The sequence below is a fragment of the Molossus molossus genome, unplaced genomic scaffold (assembly GCF_014108415.1).
Source record: "Molossus molossus isolate mMolMol1 unplaced genomic scaffold, mMolMol1.p scaffold_m16_p_5, whole genome shotgun sequence".
Taxonomy (NCBI): domain Eukaryota; kingdom Metazoa; phylum Chordata; class Mammalia; order Chiroptera; family Molossidae; genus Molossus; species Molossus molossus.
The window spans coordinates 114,472,445-114,497,428 of NW_023425388.1; the positions used below are offsets into that span (position 1 = coordinate 114,472,445).

General features: G+C 43.4%; 1 protein-coding gene and 1 pseudogene across 1 annotated transcript in view; one reads left to right on the forward strand and one right to left on the reverse strand.

Annotated features, from left to right (window-relative positions):
* Nucleotides 1–7,427: 7,427 nt before the first annotated feature.
* LOC118617734 lies at nucleotides 7,428–7,914 on the forward strand (annotated as a pseudogene).
* Nucleotides 7,915–17,217: 9,303 nt separating this feature from the next.
* The window catches only part of LOC118617726 (ceruloplasmin-like), a 41,706-nt gene continuing 33,939 nt past the window's right edge, over nucleotides 17,218–24,984 (reverse strand). Inside the window, exons 17-18 of the mRNA XM_036243703.1 lie at nucleotides 21,438–21,577; nucleotides 17,218–17,376 (exon numbers count right to left, since the gene is read on the reverse strand). Of these exons, the coding sequence (XP_036099596.1) occupies nucleotides 17,218–17,376; nucleotides 21,438–21,577 (299 nt within the window). The remainder of the gene's footprint in view (nucleotides 17,377–21,437; nucleotides 21,578–24,984) is intronic.

Here is a 24,984-nt window from a genome sequence, read left to right on the forward strand (position 1 = left end):
TACTGGCATAGGCCTTATTCCTTTGGTGAGCCCTTCCCCCACAGGACAGGCAGAAGGCCACCATATCTGGGATTCCAGCAACCTGGCTCACACTGTTTACCCAACCCTGGTGATTCCCTAAGGCCCTGCCCCACCCAACTTTCAGGCCCAACCAAGCTGTTTCCAAAGGCTTTACCACAGGATTGGCCTGTCTTTGATCCTGCTTCAGAGTTTCCTAAAATCTCTCAAACAAGCAACATCTGACCTCAGCAAGCCCCATACCTCTTGTTAAGTGGCCCCAGGCCTGGCACTAGAAGCAGCCAGCCTTGGTTCACAACTTGGCTTTTCCTGGACACCTCCAAGCCCAGCGCGAGAAGCAGCCATCTGCAGATCACTCTGTAGCTTATGCCTGGTGGCCCTGGATAGAACACAGGCAGTGGCTGACCTTGCCCCAGAGCCAGCACACCCAGTGGACAGCTTCAGACCATGTCGAAGAACCACCACCTAACCACCTCCACAAGTGACACCCTCAATGAGCGAACTCAGTGAATACTAGAGCCCTGCTGAAGTCAGTCTTGCTCTGTGTGGTGGGCCCTGCACAGCTGATCCTCCAAGGGACTCAGAGGCCAGTGGTCAGTGGGCACAGCCAGTCCTTGCAGCTGATCAGCCTGAGTAAACCCCTCCCACTGGTGTGCCAACAGCAAACAAGACTCAATTACAACAGAAGGGTGTACAGTCCACACTAGGGGTGCACCTTGATGGCCCAGCTGGGGTGATCAGGGAGAATGTGCCACTGGATCCTACAGGACACCTACAATAATAGGCCATCCTACAAAACCTAGGAAACATAGCAACCCTGCCTAATACATGGAAACAATCACATGGAAGCAGCCAAAATGAGGAGACAAAGAAACATGTCCCAAATGAAAGAAAAAAACAAAACTCCAAGGAAAGAACTAAACAAAATGGAGATAAGCAATCAATCAGATACGAAGTTCAAAACACAGGTTATAATGTTGCTCAAAGGACTTGGTGAGACATTCAAGGAACTTTGTGAGACCTGCAAGGAACTTAAGGAGACCTTCAAGAAACTTAGTGAGAACATCAACAACATAAAAAAGGACTAGTCAGAAATTAAGGATGCACTAACTGAAATAAAGAATAATTTACAGGGAAACAATAGTAGAGTAGGTAAAGCCAAGAAGCAAACCATCAATTTGGAATATAAGGAAGCAGAAAACACCCAACCAGAACAGGAAAAAAAAAAAAAAAAAAGAATCCAAAAAATGAGGATAGTGTAAGGAGCCACTGGGACAACTGCAAGTGTGCCAACATTCACATCATAGGGGTGCCTGAAGGAGAAGAGATAGAGCAAGAAATTAAAAGCCTATTTGAAACAATAATGACAGAAAATGTCCCTAACTTGGTGAAGAAAAACAGGCATACCAGCCCAGGAAGCACAGAGAGTCCCAAATAAATTGAACCCAAAGAGGTCCACACCAAGACCCATCATCAAAATGCCAAAGGTTAAATACAAAGAGAGAATCTTAAAAGCAGAGAGAGAAAAGCAGTTTGTTACCTACAAAGGAGCTCTCATAAGACTGTCAGTTAATTTCTCAAAAGAAACTTTGCAGGCCAGAAAGAAATGCCAAGAGATATTCAAGGTGATGAAAAGCAATGATCTACAACCAAGATTACTCTGTCCTGCAAAGTTATCATTTAGAATCAATGGACATATCAAGAGTTTCCCAGACAAGAAAAAGCTAAAGGAATTCATCACCACCAAACCAGTATTATATGAAATGTTGAAGGGTCTTCTTGAAGGCAAAGAACAGAAATATGAACAATAAAATGGCAATGAATACATATCTATCAACAATTGAATCTACAAACAAAATGAGTAAGCAGAACAGAAACAGACTCATAGATACAGAGAAATTTTTGTTGCTTACCAGATGGGTAGGGGCTGAGGGAATGGGTGAAAAAGATGAAGGAATTAAGTACTGATTAGTTGTTGGACTGATGAACCTCAAAGGGAAGGGGGGAGGGAGGGCGGGATGAGATAAATCAAAGAACTTCTATGCATATATGCATAACCAATGGACACTGACAACAATGTGGGAAGGCAGGAGGGGGGCAGAACTGGGGAGGAGGGGGGTCAATGGGTAAAAAGGGGAGAAAGTTCTATAATACATTCAACAATAAAGATGAGTTAAAAAAAAAAAGAAAAATTTCCTAAACATCTAAAAAAAAAATGATTTCTGTGTGCCAGCACCGTGCCAAGGTCTAAAATTTTTATTTCCTTTAATTCTCACAACAACCAATTAGTAGTTTTTTAAATTGGTGTTATGAGGTTATTAAATAAGTTTCTTGCCATACACTTAGTGGCTTAAAACAGCATAAATTTATTATCATGCAGTTCTGTGTGTCACTGGGCACAAAGTCAAGGTATCAGTGGGGTCGCACCTTTCTGGAGGCTCTAGGGGGGAACCCACTTCCTGGTCTAGTCCAGTTTCTAGGGGGCGCTCACAGTCCTGGGCTCATGGCTCGCTCTCACCTTCAAAGCCAACATGGTAGGTTGAGTCCTTCATCCTTTGTATCACTCTGACCTCTTCTGTCTCCCTCTTCTACTATTAGGGACCCACGGTGGTAGTCCTGGATAGTCTATTTCATGGTTAGTTAGTTAGCAACCTTAATTTCACCTGCAACATAATTAGGATGTGAACATCTTTGGAGGGACATTCATCTGCCTATAGAATATCACAAAGGGTATTATTGTTGTTATTATTATTGTCTTCATTTTACAGATGAGGAAACAATGGATAAGAAAGATTTTATACCTTGTCCAAGACCCCGAAGCTGTCTGGCCAGAGGTGCGTTGTGGTCCTGGGGCATTAGTGCCTGGCTGCAGAACCTGGTAGGCGGGACTCCCAGTCTCTACACTTTGCAAGGATTCTGTCCAATTTCCTTGTAATTCGGCAGATTCAGAACCTTCATTTCGTTAGTTTACATAAAGTTCTGGGGGCTGATTGATTGTAAACAAACTTGGAGGAAAAAACAATATGGTAATTTATTCATTTAAAAGTCAAGAAAGATGGGCATCTATTATTGGTCTTCTAACAATTTTATTTATAGATTTACTCAGAAAATCATACATGGAACAAAGTTTCTTGCTAAGAATAGAATTTGAGCAAAAGGAATGTATATTCTTAAAGTATATTCCTTTATGTATTTTCTTTGATAAAAAAAATGTTTTATTCTTTATTGAGTTTTGAACAGAGAGGAAGGAGAGGGAGAGAGAAACATCGATGAGAGAGAACATCAATTGGCCGCCTCCTGCACGCCCCCTACTGGGGATCAAGCCCACAACCTGGGCATGTGCCCTGACCGGGAATCCAACCGATGACCGCTTGGTGCAGGGTCAACGCTCAACCACGGAGCCACACCTGCCGGGCTGATTTTTTTTTTTGCACTATCAATCTTTCTGTCTGAATAATGAGTACTAGTCCTTAGACACACGGACCTTCCAATAGTTATGCAGAGACACCTCCCACGGGCACAGTTCTGGTCCTTGACTTACCTGCTAAGCCCGCATGCAGGGGGGCTATTATAACCCAGTAATTCTCCATCTGCTAGAAGAAGGAACCTCTCCTGGGTTCCTTGAGCCTGAGTTGTTTTTGCAAAAATTCTTGAAAAGATGCATCAGCCATGACCATGAGCTTAACTAATCAGGAGATGCCAGACGGGGCGATGAGGCATTCAAGGCTAGGGTTTAGTAAATGTTAAGAAATATAAAACAAACAACTTGTGCAGCTACTAACTGCTGATATCTGCTTCTGTACACGCAGCTTGCTTGCTCTGCTAAACTCTTGAGTGACCCCTGTCCTATATAAGCAACCCTCCCCCTGAGCTCGGGGCTGCAGTTCTCCTCTGTGGAGGTTGGCTGCAGTCCCTGCGCAGCTAATAAAGCTCCTAATATTCAAAATTACTTGATGTCTGAGTGAGGATGACTCTCCTGGGTTACAACAGGGCGGCAAGGCAGCTGAAGCCTAAGCAAGTCCCCTCCGCTTGCTCCCAGCACAGGACCAGCCTGGAAGCGAAACTACAGGACATTCGGCTTGAAAACCCACCGGAAGATAGCTGATTGGAAACACTGCCAGCGGGGAGCGGGAGGGGACAGGCGAGGACCTGGAGTGGGCCACCGGACTCCCGCAGGTGCGGCAGCTCCTGGCCCGGGAGCGGGGACTCGGCCCACACAGGGATCCCCTGAGAACAGCAGAGAAGGGACGGGGAGCCCACGCAGCCTCGGGCCGTGGGAATCAGGGGGGATTCAGCCCCCTGGGGACTCCCCACTATCCCAGACTGGAAGCAAGTGCGTGGTTACAACACCAGCCCGGGAAGCTCGGCCTCACTGTGGGCGCCGGGAGGGGTCACAGAGCAGAACTGTGTGCTGTGTACCCAGGAGGGGCCGGGGCGGATCGCCCAGCAATGAATCTGAGGGGCGATTATTCGCTGAAAGACCTTTGGCAGGGGCTAGTTGAGGTGCCCCGGGAAAGACTCGCTCCTCCCCACCTCGAGCGAAGAGGAGCATCCCCTCCCCCATCGGGGGAGCGGCTCTGGGCTGGAAATTGGCCCCGGTGTCTGGGCCTGGCCGTGCTGGGCATGTCTGGCTCAGTGGGAGCCTGGGCCGACCCCTCCCCCACCCCTCCCAGTGAGAGCCAGCCAAGCAGGTGGTCTCATTTTTTCTTTCTCCTTTTCTTCTCTCTATCCTCCAATGCTTGGGGTGGTGACCAGGGGGTGTCAGCGACCCCGGCAGAGCTGAGGCATCGGAAGGAGAGAAAGAGACTGCCTGCCCCTCCTGTAAGCTACAGGCACCAAACCCAACACAAATCTTTTTAAACCATCCTAACTGGACCGGATTACCCCCAGAACCCAGTGCTAAGGGGAAGGGAAAGTAGCCCAGAACAAATTCATTCAAGCTTTGAGCCCCAAAGCAGACTCAGCCCCTGGGCCAGGGAAGGCCACCCGCTGCACCTCCTGGGATCCAGCCCTTCAGGGCTTCAGCAGGAGGCCGGGCCAGATAGGACCAGTGATTCACATTGGCCTGAACCAGAGAACTGCTCAAGAAATCGGGGACCCACACGCCAAGGGGACAGATGTGACAAAATCAGAGCAAAATCCAGGAGCTCCACAAACAGCAGATCCAAGGTTTTTGTTTTTTGTTGTTGTGTAAGTGGGTTTTAAAATTTTTTTATTTCAAATTAAATTTTTTTCTTCTTTTCTTTTCTAATTTTTTTTTACTTTTCTATTCTATATTTTATTTAATCTCGCATTATTACTTTCTAAAACTATTATTATTATTTCAGTCATTATTTTCCATACTTACCCTATTTTTGGTCTCTGCCTTATTTACTTTGAGATATATATATATATATATATATATATATATATATATATTTTTTTTTTTTTTAATCCTCACCCAAGAACATTTTTGCATTCATCTTCAGACAGAGTGGGAGGGAGAGAGGGAGGAAGAGAGAGAGAGAAACATCGATGTAAGAGAGACACATCGACTGGCTGCCACCCACACGACCCCAACCAAGGCCAGGGACAAACTGCAACCGAGGTATAAGTCCTTAGTGGGAAGCAAACCCGGGACTCTCTGGTCCGTGGGCCAATGCTCTAACCACTGAGCAAAACCAGCCAGGGTTGATACTCTTTTTTATTTTTCTCCCTCTCCTAACTCTTTTGGTCTCACACCTGCTAATATTCTTCATGTGTGTGTATTTACTGTTTGTTTTTTGTCTTTTAATCTTTTGTTGAGGCTGGTGCTTTTATCACTGTTGATGTTGGTATTTTTTCAGGTTCTTTTTGGTTTGGTCTGGGTTTGCCTTGCCTTTACTTTCATATTTTTTTCTCCCCCTTCTAATTATTTTGGTTTCATGCCTCCTAGAATTCTTGTGTGTGTGTGTGTGTGTGTGTGTGTGTGTGTGTGTGATTTTCATTTGTTTGTCTTTTTTGTTTTTTCATCCTCACCCAAGGACATTTTTGCATTTATCTCCAGATACAGCTGGAGAGAAGTGGGGAAGAGAGAAAAAGAAACATCAGTGTGAGAGAGAAACATCGATGTGAGAGAGACACATCGAGTGGTTGCCCCCCACATGACCCCAACCAGGGCCGGGGACAAACTGCAACCAAGGTACGTGCCCTTAGCGAGAACTGATCCTGGGAATGTCTGGTCTGCAAGCCGACGCTCTAACCACTGACCCAAACCGGCCAGGGCTCATTTGTTTGTCTTTTAATCTTTGGTTGAGGCTATTGCTTTTATTATTGTTGATGCCAATTTTTTTTTTGGGGGGGGGGGCGGTTCTTTTTGGTTTGGTCTGATTTTGCTTTGTTTGCTTCTTTCAACACCTATATAACAGTTGGCATAACAAATTTGGGGTTGAGGCTCACAGACAACACTGAGGACTGAGGCCATCTATAAATGGACAACGTCAGTCAAGATCCAAATTCAACGGGAGAGCCCACATATCCCATACAAGGGTCATTCCTAGAGTACCCAATTCAGAAGGTCAAGGAGACTACTCCACTGGGTCCCACAAGAAGGCCACCACACCAAGACTGGAGGCATAGCAGTTTTATCTGCTACACACTGACCTGCTGACATGTACCAGTGCTTCACTACTAGAACTACTAGAGTGTTAAAATGGTGAGACAAAAAAACAATCCCCAAATGAAAAAAGGAGAACAACCAGAAAAGGAGCTACTTGAAATGGAGGCAAGCAGTTTTCAGATAAAGAATTCAAAGCAATGGTTTTAAGGGTGTTCAAATAACTTAGTGAGAATTAAAAGCAACTTAATGAGAATTATAAATAGCTCAGTAGGAACTACTACAGGACAAAAATAGGTAGAAGCTATGAATAAAAATCAAGTGGAAATGAAGAATAACATAGCTGAAATAAAAAAAATACTCTGGAAGGATTTAATAGTATATTAGAAGAAGCTGAAGACCAAATCAGTGAGTTAGAAGACAAGATAGAAAAAAAAAAAAAAACAAAAACACCCAATAAGAGCAGCAAATGGAAAATAAATTAAAACAGGAGGAGAGTTTAAGGGCACTCTGGGACAATATGAAATGCAACAACATTCACATCATAGGAGAACCAGAAGGAGAAAAATCAGAGAAAGGAAGAGAGAACCTGTTTGAAGAAATAATGACAGAAAACTTCTCTAACCTGGTGAAGGAAAAAATCACACAGTTCAGGAAATACAGAGAATCCCAATGAAGATGAATCCCAAAAGACCCCAAAACTGCAGAATATACATCCTCAACTGCACACAGCACATTCTCAAAGATAGACCACATGTTAGGACAAAAACTAAGTCTTTACGAGTTCATGAAGATTGAAATCAGCTAACCTGGTTTGGCTAGAGCATCAGTAAAGAGTGAAGATTAGATTGTAGGAACAAAAAAAATAGAAGCAATGTTTCGAAGACCTGTATTACAGGTGCTTCATAAATTTGTAAGACATGAGTCTGAAATAGTAAGCAGCTTGGTTCTTGAAAGATTTCTGAATCATGTGCAGTTGCTTGGGCGAGTGGGTCAGGACCCTGTCATGAGACAGGTGGAAGGGAAAATCCCAGTCACAATATTTTCTCTAGCAACCAATGAGATGTGGAAATCAGGAGACAATGAAGCATACCGACCTTGGTGACCTCAGTCAAAAGACAACATGGCACAGAATTTCAGTATTCTGACCAGGCCTCAGAGATGTGGCATATCAGTATGTGAAAAAGGGGTCTCGAATGTTTGTGGAAGGGAAAGTAGACTACAGTGAATACATGGATAAAAATAATGTGAGGCCACAAGCAACAACAATCATAGCTGATAACATTATATTTCTGAGTGACCAGACAAAAGAGAAGGCATAGAGTGGACCATTCTTCTTCGGCCAGTGTTTGGTACAGTCTCATTTCCGAATCATGTGTAGTCTTTATAGTATCTAAGGATAATAATTAAAATATTCATTCATATATATATATACATATGAAGATTGAAATCATATCAAGCATCTTCTCAGATCACAATGGCATGAAACTGGGAAACAATAATAAAGACACTCAAAAACATGCAAACATATGAAGGCTAAATATACAAAATATATGGCATACAGTGAAAGCAGTCCTCAGAGAGACGTTCCCAGCATTCCCAGTCTACCTCACAAAACAAGAACATTTTCTAATAAACCATCTAACCCTACAACTTATAGAATTAGAAAGAGAACAAAAAGAAAAAACCCAGAGTTAGTAGAGGAAGGAAATAATAAAAATCAGAGTGAAAATAAATGACATAGAGACTAAAGAAACAAATGAAACATTACAAAACATTAATGAAACCAAGAGCTGGCTTTTTGAAAGGATAAACAAGATTGATCAACCTTTGTCCAAACTCACCAAGAAACAGAGAGGACCCAAACTAATAAAATCAGAAAGGAAAGGAAGTAAAAACTGACACCACAGACAAACAAAGAATAGTAAGAAAATATTATGAACAAGTATATGCCAACAAATTCAACAAACTAGGGGAAGTAGACAAATTTCTACAATCATAGTTTTCCAAAACTCAACTAGGAAGAGTCGGAAAACCTGAACAGACCAATACCAACTAACAAAATAGAAGTAGCAATCAATAAACTCCCAGGAAACAAAAGTCCTGGTCCAAATGGCTTTATAGGGCAGTTTTACCAAACATTCAAAGAAAAACTAATACCTGTTCTCTCAAACTATTCTAAAAAATTCAAGAGGAAAAAAAGACTTCCAAGCTCTTTTTATGAGGCCAGCATAATCCTAATCCCAAAACCAGATAAAGACATCACAAAGAAAGACAATTACAGACCAATATTCCTGATGAACATAGATGCCAAATCCTCAACAAAATATTAGCAAATCAGATCCAGCAATATATTTTTAAAAATTATTCACCACAACCAAGTGGAATGCAAGACTGGTACAATATTCTCAAATCAATAAATGTGATACAGCACAGAAACAAAATGAAAGATAAAAATCATATGATCATATCAATAGATACAGAAAAAACATGTCACAAAATCCAACACCGCTTTTTGATAAAAACTCTCAACAAAGTGGGAATAGAAGGATCATACTTCAATATAATAAAGGCCATGTATGACAAACCTACAGCCAAAATCATACTCAATGGGCAAAAACTAAAAGCATTTCCCTTAAGAACAGAACAAGAGAGGGATGTCAGTTTTAGTCACTCTTATTCAACATAGTACTGGATGTCTTAGCCACAGCAATAAGATAAGGAAAAAATAACATGTATCCAAATTGCAAAGGAGGAAATGAAACTATCATTATTCACAGATGACATGATATTATACATAGAAAACCCTAAAGATTCCACCAAAAACCTACTGAAATTACCACAACTTTTTAAAAAATATATTTTTTCCCTTATTGATTTGAGAGAGAGAAAGGGAGAGGGAGAGAGAGAGAGATAGAAACATCAGTGAGAGAGAACATTGATTGGTTGCCTCCTGCATGTCCCCCACTGGGGATCAAGCCCACAACCTGGGCTTGTGCCCTGACCAGAAATCAAACCGGTGATCTCTTGGTACATGGGTTGATGCTCAACAACTGAGCCACACTGGCCAGGCAAAAACTTACTAGATTTAATAAAAGAATTTGGCAAAGTAACAGGATACAATATTAACATCTAGAAAGTTTGACATTTTTTATACACCAATAATGAACACACAGAAAGAAAAACTAAAAAAAAAAAAAAAAAAATCCCATTTACCACTGCAGCAAAAACAATTAAGATACCTAGGAATAAACTTAACCAAGGAGGTAAAAGATCTGTTCTCAAAAAAACTACAGCACATTGAAAAAAGAAATAGAGGAAGATATAAATAAGTGGAAGCACATACCATGTTCACGGACTGGAAGAATCAACATCATTAAAATGTCCATACTACCCAAAGCAATTTATGGATTCAATGCAATCTGTATTAAAATACCAATGGCATATTTCACAGAACTAGAACAAATACTCCAAAAGTTTATATGGAATCAAAAACAACCCTGAACAGCCACAGCAATCTTGAAAAAGAAGAACAAAGTTGGAGAGAGCACAATTCCAGATGTCAGGTTGTACTACAAAGCCATTGTAATCAAAACAGCCTGATACTGGCACAGAAACAGGCATATAGATCATAGACCAGTGGAACAGAACAGAAAACTCAGAAACTGACCCCAGATATCACGCTCAATTAGTACTTTACAAAGGAGGCAGAAGCATACAATGTAGTAAAGACAGCCTCTTAAATAAATTATGTAGAAAAAATTGGACAAGTAGATGCAAACAATGAAACTAGACCACCAACTTTCAGCATACTGAAGAATAAACTCAAAGTGGATAAAAGACTTAAATGTAAGTCATGAAACCATAAAAATCCTAGAAAAAAATGTAGGCAGCAAGATCTCAGAAATCACACATAGCAGAATTTTCACCAATATATTACCTAGGGCAAGAGAAACAAAGGGAAAAAATTAATAAATGGGATTATATTAAACTAAAAGGTTTCTGCACAGCAATAACAACAACAACAACAATACCAACAACAATAAACCCCACAAATAAACAAAAAAAGCCCAGCATCCAAATGGAAAGGCAACTCACTGTATGGGAGAGCACAATTGCCAATGATATATCAGATAAGGGGTTAATTTCCAAAATATATAGAGTGCTCATACAACTCAACAAAAGGAAGACATACAATCCAGTTAAAAATGGGCAAAGAACCTGCATAACGACATCCAGATGGCCAAGCGACATATGAAGAAATGCTCGATATCACTAATCATCAGAGAGATGCAAATTAGAACAACTATGAGGTATCACCTCACTCCTGTCAGAATGACCGCCATCCACAAATCATCAAACAACAAGTGTTGGCGAGGGTGTGGAGAAAAGGGGACTCTAGTGCACTGCTGGTGGGAATGCAGACTGGGGCAGCCACTGTGGGAAACAATATGGTGTTTCCTCAAAAAATTAAAAATGGAACTTCCATTTGACCTAGTGATCACACTTTTAGGAATATACCCTAAGAAACCTGAAATACCGATCCTATAGAATACTATGCAGCTGTAAGAAAGAAAGATCTTTTACCCTTTGAGAAAACATGGAGGGACCTGGGGAGTATTATGCTAAACGAAATCAGCCAGTCAGAGAAAGACAAGTATCACATGATCTCATTTATCTGTGGAATATAATAAACAAAATAAGCTGATGAACAAAATAGATCCAGAGACATGGAAGTCGGGAAGAGACTGACAAACCTCAGAGGGAAAGGGGGTGGGGAGACCAGATAAACCAAAGAACTCGTATGTCTCTATGCATAACCAATGGACACAGACGGCGCGACGAAGGCAGGGGTGGGGGAGAAGTGGGGAGGTGGGTGTCAATAGGGAAAAAAGGAGGGACGTCTGTATTAAAGAAAATTAGTTAATTAATTTAAAAAAAGAATGTATGCAAAGCAGGGATAAATAGTGACAGGAGACTTGACTTGTGATGGTGAATACACAATATAATATACAGATGATGTATTATAGAATTATCCCTGAAACCTATAAAATTTTATTAACTGATGCCACCCCAATACATTTAATTAAGAAATTAAAGCCCTGGCCAGTTTGGCTCAGCAGTTGAGCATCGGCCTGCAGACCGGAGAGTCCTAGGTTCAGTTCCCGCTAGGGGCACTTACCACAAAAAAAAAAAAAAAAAAAAAAATTAAATATTTTTATTATTTTTAAAATTAATATTACTTTTAAATTTTTTAATGAGTTTGAGTCAAACTGATGACAATTGCCAGGAAGCAAAATCTCAAGGAACTGAGAAAAATGCTCCAGGGACTGTTTTTCCCATTATTATTATTATTATTGTTATTATTATTCTCATTATTGTTATTTGTTCATCCTCACCTGAGGAGATGCTTTCATTGATTCGACAGAGAGAGGAAGGGAGAAAGAGAGAGAGAGAGAAACATTGATGTGAGAGAGAAACATTGATCAGTTGCCTCCTGTGCACGCCCTGATGAGGGATCGAACTTGAAAGCTAGGTGTGTGCCCTGACCGGGAATGGAACCGGTGACCCTTCGGTGCATGGGATGATGCTCCTATCCATTGAGCCACATGGCCAGGGCTTGCACCTTATTTTATACATTACAATCAAAGGAGGAGGTGCAAGGAAGTTACATGAAATCCACTGGTGATAGATCAGGGAAGTGGGAGAGAGCAAAGTGAGGAAATCTCTGGGATTGGATAAAACGTAAAATGAATAGACACACATCTTTTACATTGGTGGGTATAGGATAGTTTACAGTTAAAAAATTAACACGGTAACAATAACAATGAAGGTTTTTGGTGGGAGATTGTGTCCTGAGGGGTCTGGAAAAAGAAGATTATTGTAACATTCCAAAGACATGCTATGCAAAAAGACATCGCAGATGCAAAAAGAAAATATGGTAAAGATTGATCTTTGTCAAGCAAGATACCGACCTAGGACACAACTATCTGCCTTGACTCGCTTTAGTTAGAAAGTTTTAATTTCAGATCGTCCTGTGTGGTTACTTTAGGTCTCTGAGTTTATAAACCTTCCTTGCAGGCCTTCCCTGAGCTATGAGGGTTAGTATGTGGCCCCTTTTCTCGTCAACACTTCCGCTTTTGGTCACAAACCAATCTAAAGGATGCACCGATGACCAGCCATTTGGTAGAATAATGTGATTTATTTCATAGTGCCAGGAAGGCTCATTCCAAGAAGTCTTAGTGTCAGCATTTGTCTTGCTGAACGATGGACCATTGGGAATGTGGCCACACCTAAGATGGAAATAAAGGCCACATGTTTCAAAAGTGACAAGCAGGTAAATGTGAAGCAGTGAGGTCTTACGCGCTTTCATTAAGAAAAACACTGGGTCGTTTGTGACCTGTCAGCTATCATGAGCCAAGTTGGGCTGGCTGTCTTCTCTGTGCTTTGCATCTAGTATAATATTTACTTGTAGTTTAAGGTCATAACACACACCTCTTCAGTTTTCATAATCTGACCATGAGATGAGTTCCCATTAAATCAGAGTCTATTTTAATACTGTGACTCCTGTCTGTCTGAGTCCCAAAGTCGAGGACTATGTTCTTAAATAAATGAATGAGTGGACGAATTAAATATTATTCTTGGTGAGATTTGGGTAACATTGCTTTCAGTTCCTTAAAGAACATTCTAGTTTTAGTAGTAACAACCTCAAAACTCTCAGACTAGGATGTTTTTCTGGGGCTGGGGGGGGGGTGCTAATTGCATCCATATTCTATAGGTTCTTAGTAGTTTCAATATCAAAGAGTGAAGCAATATTCATTTTGTTTGATGTTATAATAGAATTGTTAATATATTAATTTTTGAACGTCATCTTCTGGAGATACATATTGATGTATTTTGGGGTGAAATGATATAATGTCAGGGGTTTGCTTAATAATTCTCCTGAGATTCATGTATTACAAACTTAAGAAGTTAAAAAAGTAAAAAGAATAAAAAGTCTGACTTGGTTCCAATTTTTACTAAAAAATTAATTATTATTAAAAATAGTTTATTGATATTTTAGAGAGAGAGGATAAAAGAGAGAGTGAGAAAGAGAAACATTGATGTGAGAGCAAAACATCAATTGGTTGCTTCCTGTATGCCCCCTACCAGAGATCAAGCCCGCAACCCAGGCATGTGCCCCGAATGAGAAGCAAACCGGCAACCTTTCAGTGTATAGGACGACACTCAGACAACTGAGCCACACTGGCCAGGGCTATTTTCAATTTTCAGGTTGATCTTTTTGTTTAACCAACTCCTGATTTCAAATAGTCTTACTTATTGTCTAAGGCAGAAGCTGTTTGTTAGCCCACCCACACGACATTTCCAACTCCTTCTCTGTGTTATTTCCACTATAGAGCCTACAAATGCTCTTTTCCAGCCTTCCTTACAGTTAGGAGTAGCCAGATGTTAGGGGTTTGACCAATGAGACATAGGCAGAAGTTGGCTAGGGCTCCTCAGAAGACTTTATATTTTCCTGATAGAAGAGATGTGGTTTAGTGCTACCCTTTTCCCGTCTTCCCTGCCTTCAACCTGGATGTAATATCTGGAGCTGCAGCAACCATTTTGCAACCATGAGGAAGTAGTCATAAGGGAAAGGCCAAGGGAATTAAAAACACTGGCCAACACATCATCAAGTTGCTGAACCAACTCTGGCAGCCATCTACCTTCTAATAAAAATAAAAAATAAAAAGGAAACAAACGCCATTGATAATTTCTTCTTGGCTTTGTTTTCTGTTACTTATAGTGGAACACACCCCAACTGTTAATGTTGCTGGTTACAAAGTCAGAACATGAGTTCTTATTTTTAGTTCTGGAGAACTGGCACTTATGCATTCTATAACCTGCAGTCTTTCAAGCCTAAGACACAACATACTACATGAATGTGCATTTTATACACTGATTCAAATGCTTACCTATAATATGAGAATTTAATTTTTTCAATGTTTGCAAATGTTGCAGTTTAAGGTAAAGTCTTAGACGGTGTGTGTGTGTGTTTCTCTCTGGCCAGACTTCGATGTGTACCTGCTCTCCTCTTTATCCTTCTCACGGACCCCCACTACCATTTGTTAAAAGCCTCGTTACACCTCTACAGACTCTACTCCAGTGACCCAGTTTCCAGAAAGCAGCAGCTCCTCACACACAAACATTAGCAAAAAGGAAGCTTTTATTTTAAGCCGGTTTTCCTGGTGCATTGCCAGAGTCTTTAGCCAGCCCCTCCACGCTCCTTCATCCCTGGAGTCTTATCTTCCTCAGCAGCTTGACTTTGACTTCAGGGCCATATTTATGGTGTAGAAAAGACAGTTCCAAGAAGATCTAAGTCAGAATAGCAAAGTAAAATAATTATATACCTTTGAGGAAAAAAACATAACATTTATGTAACTCTTAAGAAAATGCTTGAGCCTGGCCGGTGTGGCACAGTGGTTGAGCGTTGACCCATGCACCCAAAGGTCGCTGGTTCGATTCCCGGTCAGGGCACATGCCTAGGTTGAGGGCCTAATCCCCAGTGGGGGCATGCAGGAGGCGGGCAGTGTTCTCTCTCATCGATGTTCCTCTCTCTCTAAAATCAATAAAGGAAAAAAAGAAAGAAAGAAAATGCTTGACATAATTAGCATAATTAGCACAGCTTGTGCAACAAGCTCATTCAGTGACAGCAGCTTGGCTGTCCCTCTGCCAGGTGGACTTAAGTCCTGTAGAAGGAACCAGCTCTGGCTTTCCAGAGTTTGAAATGCAAAATCTAGTTTCCCCAAGAAACAGCGGGGACTTAATTCTTGGACACCACGTTCAAGTCTCTTCTTCTAGATAGGAATGAATATGAAAAGTTATAGGAATAAGTAGTGATTATTATAACTGTATTTGCAGTAATATTATTATTAACATTGACATAATGCCATAGGCATAATTATGTTTTAGGCTAGGAAGTGTGTTTCCCTGAGCAATGTAGTCCTATCAGGGCGGATGCTGAGCGACGTCCACACTGCGCCTCCTTCCCGCTCCAGCGGCTGCGCGCTCCAGGCCCGCGAGGTGCCCGCAGAAAAACACCGCAGCGCGCACGGGTGCTCAGCACGTTCAAAACAGCAGACAAATACGCTTAAGAGTTTTCCTGATTTCAAAAGTAATTTAAACCTTACGGTAACCCTCAAAAGAAACAGAAAAGTACAAGAAGAAAATAAACCTCACTCATAATTTTGCCACCTAGAGAGAGTCACCATTAATATTTCAGTAAGTTATATATATATGAGAATTTCGATAATATTTCAAATACTATGAAAATTTTTTTCTTTATTGATTTTAGAGAGAGAGGAAGGGAGAGGGAGAGAGATAGGACATCGATGAGAGAGAACATCGATTGGCTGCCTCCTGCATGCCCCCACTGGGGATCAGGCCCACAACCCGGGCATGTGTCCTGACCGGGAATCGAACTGGTGACCTCCTGGTGCAGGGTCTACGCTCAACACCAGCTGGGCACAAATACTATTTTTTAAACATTCTAATCACTCAATATTGTATTATAAACATTTTTCCATGAAAATTTTAAGGCATAAGTTTTAAAGTTAGGTAACACTTTAGACGACAAGCAAAGCTTAGAGTGGACCATTTGCTTATTCTCAGTTTTCCATTAGCATGAAATAACATGGTGATAAATATTTTTTAGCATTTTGATAATTTTCTGAGATCAACTGCCTGGTAAAATTACTGGGTCAAAATATTAGAATTATTGTGTCAAAAGACCAAAGGCTAATGACTTCATAGATAGCCAAGTAACTAAGAAACTGGTGAAAATCTCAGGACAAAGATACAGTCTGCACACTGAAATTGTCAGTAAACTGTGTTAGAGGGGAGGCAGATGGGAACCAGAGGAAATACAATGTCAGCCGAGTGTGAAAGACATTAGAATTATTATTTTGCATCTCTCGAGGGCTGTGGGAACTTTCTATACTTCCCCCAAAGTATGCCCAGTACATACTGTTATTGACTGGAAAATTGAAAAATGAAATCTTTGCCAAATTTATGGCTTCCTCACTAAAAAAGTTATCTTGCTGTTGTTTAAATGTGATTTTTAAGTGATTTGATTATTAGCAAGTAAAACATCTTTATAGCTTCAATTGTCATTTGTATTTCATGTTCTATGAACTGTCTGTCCAAGTCCGTATGCATTTATTATATGAATCTAGAAATTACATTCCACTCCAGAGTAGCTTTTATCAGATCAGGCATAGTTACATAAGTTTCATTAAAAAAAAAAAAAATATATATATATATATATATATATATATGCATGTATGCATGAACAGTGGACATGGACAACAATCTGGGGACAGGGCAGGGAGGGAGGGGAGGGGGGAATCAGTGGGGGGAAAAGGAGAAACATCTGTAACAAAAATTAATTAATAAAAATAATAATAATAAAAAAATAAAAATAGAAAATAATAATAATAAACCAGTGTTGTTGTTTTTTTATCTCAGAACAATAATCTTTGAATGAAAGAGGGGTCACATCACATAAAGGGTCAATGGATTAGAAATCCTTATGGAAACATCAAGTTTATTTACACTTGATTACTTCTACTAATTTAGCTTACCTTTCACTTCACGACAGTGTAGGTGCTTTCCATTCCAGAAGCAATGTGCCCACTAACGTGGCAATGAAATAACCAGGTCCCCACGTCGTTTGCGTACATTTTCACAGTTTTGTAGACCCCAGGAGGAAGGTCATAAACGTCAGAGCGGAACAGTCCAGAATCCTTAACCAGGAGACAAAACGCCATTAAGTGGCTTACACACGGTCTCAGCCAGCCCTTGACACACCTCCCCGTTTGCTGTGACTGCCCAGGTCTCACAGACGTGGTTAGATGACGATCAGAAAGAACTAGCGCTGGTGTCTGAGCACAACTGCGGGTCTGGAGGAGGAGCACGTCCCAGAACCTTGCAGGGACAGGCCACAGGGAGAACACCTCACTAACAGGGTCTCTGCAGCAGTGCTGGGGTTAGAGACCTTGTCAGCATCTCCTACAGAAGAACGCTCTAGATTTCAGAGAACATCTGGTCTCACACCTCCCAGAGGTTTTAACCGAAGTGTTTCTAACTAGGGATGCTGGTGATGGGAAGATCACTCCCGGGGTGTAAGCGATCAGGAAAACTCGTGGCTACGGGAAGGAAAGGTGCTCAGCGGGCTGCCGCTGCGCCATCTGCCTTCCGGGGGTGGGGCTGAGGGCCAGCGCCTTCCTGGCTGATTTCTCGTCCCAGCAGGAGAACCGGATAGGTAGGAGACCACCTTGATGTGGAAAGATGAAGCCCAGGGTCCTCCTGGCTCAAATGGTTTGGAAAGAGAGTTCCAGAGGGAGATGTAGTGCTCCGCATAATAAAATGCCAGCTCTGTGGAGGGGGATGTATTGGGGTGTGTAGCTCAAGATGGGGTCCAGAGTAATCTGGAGAGAGAAGAGGTGTCAAGAGAGTCTGGAGAGGAAGAATGTAGAGAACGAAGTCCCGAGCACGAGAGTACAAAGCAGGCGAGCCAGAGGTTCTCCGTGACGCACGGTGAAGGGGTAATTGAAGACGAGAGCATCTCCTGTCAAATGCTTAGTGCTCGCACTGTGCAGTATTGAAAAAAAAAGCCCTCATTTACCCTCAAACTTCCACCAACAGTCTGTGACCCACAATGCCCTTGATATTGTGGTGGCTTGGGGGGGGGGGTGTTCCATTTTCGACCCCCACGGAGAGATGAGGAAACAGCAGCCACAGCAGGTGAGAGGCAAGGGTTGAACAGAAGCAGGAAACGAGAGTCGGAGGCGACTAGAAGAAGAAATGTAGGCTCTCGAGACTCCCTGGAGATGCTGGAAGGTGCCCAGGAGGACGGTGGACCCATTTCCCCTTGGACACAAAGTGCAAAGTGCGGGCTCCGGTCACTGCTATTGGGGAGTCAATTTTGCATCTAAGGTGACAATAATATTGGTGACAAGCTACAGGTATAAGATGTCAGAAAATACAGAGAACACTGTGGAACAACTTTAACTAAGAATTGGCACTGTCCAAGGCACCAGGAAATGTGCAAGGCCTGGAGCTCTGGCCCCGAGGGCTACTGCAGCCTTAGGGAACAGGAGGCCACTGGCTGGCTGGTCCCAAGACCAGGTTAGTAATCCGGTGGGCTGCTGCTGCCCCCTGGAGTCCCAGGGAGTAAAGCCCAGCAGCTGCACAAATGTTGGACTATTTAAATTCCACCTCAAGGGTAGGAGAACACACTGTGGTCCTCTGTGAGTTTAGTGCCGAGAGCTGGTGGTACGGGGCTCCATGGGGTCCTTCTTACGGAAGGCAGTTCTGTGAAGAGGTTAAGAGTGAGGGGTTCAGGCAGGAGTGCCAGGAGTTGAAATGATACTTTTATTACTTGCTGCTTGCAGGAAAGTTCTTTATCTTGTTAACCCTTTCTTTCTCCTGTCTCACAGGGAAGTCATGAGGCCAACAAGAAATCCATGCGAAGTACTAAGCATAGCGCCTGGCACATAAGCTATACTGAATAAAGGCTGTAATGACCATTAGAGAGAGGTTAGCATATGTTTCACTTAGTTTGACCCCGGTGACATAACCACTAATGCGGATGTGGTCCCCGGAAGGCAGCTCTTTGATTTCCTTTTGTCTCCACACACTCAGCACGGCTCTGGGAGCATCAGAGACGTTGGCTTAGCTGACCTGCACTGCACGTCAAGTGTACTGGAGAGAACTAGAAACACATTCTAAGTTGTTATTTTGTTCTAATTTTCAAAGTCAAACACTAACAGTTAGAGGCTTAATAAGAATCCTAATATCTAGGCTTTTCCTGGATATATGGGAGTGTGGATGGAAGTATAGAAAGGTCGTAATCGTTGGACCTGGATGATGGGTAAAGGGGTTTATTGTATTATTCTATCTACTTTATTATATAAAATTCCCTATAATGAAGGTGTTTTTAAGCCCTCTCAAACGTATAACAGGAATACGTTTGCTTACTAAAGGGTAGGAAAGAAAGCCACACACCAGTAAAGCGTTGTGTAAATTAAGTCTTGCACACTCATTTCCATATTTTCTACGATGGGCCCTGAGCATTACAGAGGCTGTGGGAATAGTCCATCTAGAATCCGGGAACCTTTATGTGAAGATGGATTGCATTATGCCAAGTAGTTGAATTAAACGTTGGAGGTGTCAATGCATAAAAATACAATTGGTCCTAAATGTTACGTTAATATTTCCATAAAGGATTAGGATGAAAAATAAAGACAATGCTCCTTACGTAAATAAAAGATACTAAATTGAAATGAAAAGGGGGAAGGATAAAATGGAAAGTACTTATTGTAATGGAGAGACATGGACAATCGAAAGTGGTCAGAAAAAACAATTATAAAAAAATATGATAGATGGGGTGAGAGCAAGCAATGCAGACAGAAGACACAGAGAGACTAAGAATACATAAATAGAAACAGATGGTACTACCAGTAAAAACGGTACCATAAACCCGGTGGACACCAGGACCACATTCTTGTTTGATAAACAAAGTTGAAGGAATGATAGGAGCAGAAAGCTACGATTTGTAACCCCCACTGTAAAAGTGGATTTGGGCAAAGATCACCAATGGAACCATTTAAAAAGTACAAAGTGAAAAATTGTTGGAGAATAAAATACATTTTAAAAAATCACTTCACAGATTATTTACTAATGACAATAGGAAGATGATACTTCTAAAATGGAGAGAATGGTGCACATTATCTTAATAAAAATATCAAACTTAGCTTCACCAATATTAGAACCGGTTGACGTCAGGGCCCTTTTGATGTGACATGAGAGGTTCACAATATCACCTGTGGCGTGTTATTGCCAAAGATGTTTGACATGGATTCCATCCTGAGGAAACTGTCAAACCGATGTAGAATATGGAGCACTCTACATAACAACCGGCCTGGATCCTTCAGAAAGTAAATGTCATTTTTGTATGTGTATAAATGATTAGCTCTTGGACTGAAGGAAACAGTTATAAATAGCAATTTGGGGACACTTGAGAATATTTTAATGGATTGTACATTAGACTATATTATTGAATTAAGGTTAACTTTGGGTGATAATGTTATTGTGATCGGGGCAGAGAGTGTTCTCATTCCTCATGCTTTAGTCTAGGAGTGAAGAGTCATGATGTTTGTCATTTGCTGTCAATGGCGTTCAGAAAAATATATATAAAGAAAGTAAATGTGGCAAAATGCATATGAGGGCTCATGGTATTTTCCTTGTGTTTTATTTATTTATTTATTTTTTTATCCTCACCCAAGGACATTTTTCCATTTTTTTTTTTTGTACAGATAGAGTGGGAGGGAGAGAGAGGAAGGGAGAGAGAGAAATATCGACGTGAAGGGACACATCGAGTGGCTGCCACCCGCACGACCAACCAGGGCTGGGGACAAACTGCAACCGAAGTACGTGCCCTTAGCGGGAACCGAACCCGGGTCTCTCTGGACCGCAGGCCGATGCTCTAACCGCTGAGCCAAACCGGCCAGGGCTTCCTTGTGTTTTATGTTTGATAGTTTGAAAATTTTAAAAAAATGGGATAGAAAGGGTAAAACTAAAGATGATTATCAATGTCTCATTTACTCATTGAGTCAAATGAGGTGGGAGTAAGAAATGCACAGGCATTTATCCAATGTCCATGAGCTATCAAGAGCTAAATGTGTAACTCTTTACTTGCCTCCAATACCCTAGAGATGGTGTGCATTGAACCTCAGTTCCGGCCCTCTCCTTTCCAGCCTGTTACCTGGCCACGTGATGAAACGGAGCTCCCCGGGGCTCTTACCGTGTACTCAAAGCTGTGGCCATGAATGTGAACTGTGTGCAGGTCGAACATACTCCCCATGCCAATAAGATAAAAATTCACTTCGTCACCAACGTGAAATGTCAGACCTTGATTATTTCCAAACAGTCTTCCGTTAATTGCTGTGGGTAGACAGAGATTATTAGGTTCAAAAAGGGATTTTAAGAAAGGTGTGGGTGTGTATTTTTTTAAAAGCACCTTGTACACAATATAATGGGGCAGCTTCAGGATGGCTGTGGAAGAGGCGGAAGCTGCGCTCACCTCCTCTGGGCACCGGAATGATTTACAGTTAAATACAGAGCAGTTGACCTGAATGAGCAACTGAAGTTCAGATGAACAGGAGTGTTGTCCCGGGGTTTACAGAAGAAGCCGCGTAGAGACTAGAGAGAAAGGCGGAAATGAGGAGAGGGCTGGCCCCTGCACCCTCCTCAGGCAGCGTAGAAGCCGGAAAAGTATCTCAACTGCAGAAGTCCCCCCAGGGAGCGTGGGTCTCATCCCTATGCTGGGACCCCCAACCCAGAGCACCTGGCTGGGCCCCTCAACACAGAGCACCTGGCTGGACCCCCCAACCCAGAGCACCTGGCTGGGCCCCCCAACCCAGAGCACCTGGCTGGGCCCCCCAACCCAGAGCACCTGGCTGGGCCCCCCAACCCAGAGCACCCGGCTGGGCCCCCAACCCAGAGCACCCGGCTGGGCCCCCCAACCCAGAGCACCCGGCTGGGCCCCTCAACCCAGAGCACCCGGCTGGGACCCCAACCCAGAGCACCCGGCTGGGACCCCCAACCCAGAGCACCCGGCTGGGACCCCCAACCCAGAGCACCCGGCTGGGACCCCAACCCAGAGCACCCGGCTGGGCCTCTCAACCCAGAGCACCCGGCTGGGACCCCCAACCCAGAGCACCCGGCTGGGACCCCCAACCCAGAGCACCCGGCTGGGACCCCCAACCCAGAGCACCCGGCTGGGACCCCCAACCCAGAGCACCCGGCTGGGACCCCCAACCCAGAGCACCCGGCTGGGCCCCCCAACCCAGAGCACCCGGCTGGGCCCCCAACCCAGAGCACCTGGCTGGCCCCTCAACCCAGAGCACCTGGCTGGCCCCTCAACCCAGAGCACCTGGCTGGGCCCCCAACCCAGAGCACCTGGCTGGGCCCCCAACCCAGAGCACCTGGCGGGATCGGAGCTGCGCAGCATGTGGGGTGACGCTCACAGGGCCTCCGCCCACCAGGACGGGGAGGGGTCTGCTGGAACCCCGGGTGCTCTCCTCACGGGCCAGCACACAGGAGCGCTCTCGGGCCCCACCAGTAGAGAAAAGGCAACCCAGGGCACAAGGGAGTCGTAACAGGAGACCTGGGCGGTGTGGCCCAGAGAGGAACCTGGAGGGTCAGCTGCTGAAGTCCTGTCCCGAGTCCCTATCCCACACCGCCCTCAGGCACCGCCTTCCCAGGGTCGGGCGCTCCTGTTCTCCCAGCATTACCCGCAATGGGAAACCATTTTGTTCTATCTTCCCAAGTCCCCGTGGCCCCGCCCTGCTGAGCTGAGATCCACAGGGTTAGAGTAGGAGGGTCAGGGTGGGAGGTAGGGAAGGGAACAGCACTCAGAACTGGGACTTTCAGAGCACACCTCCCTCAGAGGCTCTGGTCTGGCCCGAGTGGCTACCCAGCTAAGGGGAGGCACAAAGCTCACTCTCCTCCCTCAGGCTTGGCTGGTGCCACCCCAACAAAGGACTATCTTGATCTGTTTTTCAAAGTCCTGGCGGCCCCGCCCTGCTGAGCTTGCCCTGCAGTGAGGACAGCTGGCTGCACCAACCTGGAAGAGTAGTGTGCTCCTGCTGGGGGAGCCAGAGCTGGAGACTCTAGCAAAGGCTGAGCGGTATGGCTCTGGAGTGGGGGCCACATTCTCCCCACTGGGTGCTTGACCACCTGCCTCAAGTAAGAGACCCACTCGTCCTGTCCTCCCTGCCCAGCTCTGCACTCTGCTGAGCTTGCACCACGGAAAGGGGCAGTGAGGCACTGCCAGTTGGGCCCACTCTACAATCCCTTCAAAAGGCTCTGGAGGAAGTGCAGCCAACCCCAGAGAGTGTTGAAGTAGCTGACAGTTGGATGTGGACCTCAGAGAGCCTTGGACCTTTTATTGATCTGCCCCCAGAGTTTGAGGAAGCCAACCCTTGTACACAGCTTGAGCCCTCTCCCACACATCCAGGCCCAGTAGACACAACCACAATCAGTGACTAGCGTGGTAACTCCAGACAAGTAGCCCAAGGACAGTTACATACAATGTCTGACATCAACCTGCACCAGAACTCCATCCAAGTGCCCCCGAACCAACACAACCAGTGGTGGGCTTCAAACCATACCAGAACCCAACCCAACTAGCCACACAAATGGCACAGCAAAAGTGGACTCCAGCAGGCACCATAACCTGCTGGGAACAACTCTGCCTCAGGGCACAGCTCCTAAACAGTGACTCATACATGGTGAGTGAAGTCTATCCTAATAGTCAGCCAGCCTGAGGGTTAACTCCACCCATGAATGGGTCAACAGCATTCAAGATTCAACTACAACAGGAGGGGGCACAAAACCCACACAAGAAACATTTCTGGAGAACCTAGCACAGGTGGTCGAGAAAATTGTGCCACTGAGATCCACAAGGCACCTACATCAGAGAGCCCCGAGAACCAGCTTGAGAGTCATGGCAGACCTACTTAATACACAGAGTCAAACACAAAAAGGCAGACAAAATGGGGAGAAAAAGAAATATGACCCAAATGAAAAAAAGGAGAGATATCCCCAGAAAAAGAATTAAATGAGCCCAGCTGGTGTGATTCAGTGGATTAAGCATTGTCCCATGGACTGAGGTCCTGGTTTGATACCTGGTCAGGGCTGTGGGCTCAATCCCCAGTGGGTGTGTGAGGGAGGCAGCTGATTGATGTTTCTATATCTCTTTCCCTTCCTCTCTCTCTCTCAAAAAAAATTAAATTAAATGCAAACAACGGAGATAACCAGAGTTTAAAACAATGGTTATAGGATGCTCAAGGACTTAGGGAAAGAATGGATGATCTCAGTGAGAAATTAAACAGAGATAGTAAGCATTAAAAATGACATAAAAAATAAAATAAAAGAAACCAGTCAGAAATGACAAATACAATGTCTGAAATGAAGAATATGCTCAAAGGAATCAACAGCAGGTTAGATGAAGCAGAGGACTGAATCAGCAATTTAGAGGACAAGATAACAGTGAGGACCCAAGCAGAGCAACCAAAAGAAAAACAAATTTTAAAAACTGAAGAAAGTCTAAGGGATCTCTGGGACAATATCAAATGTAACAACATCTGCATCATAGGGGTACCATACCAGAAGGAGAAGAGAGTGAGCAAGAGATCAAGAACTTGTTTGAAGGAATAATGGCTGAAAACTTCCCTAAATTGATGGGGGAAAAAAAAAAGTCACACAAGTTCAGGAAGCACAGAGAATGCCAATCAAGAAAAATTAAAAGAGGCCCACAACAAAACATATCATAATTTAAATGGCAA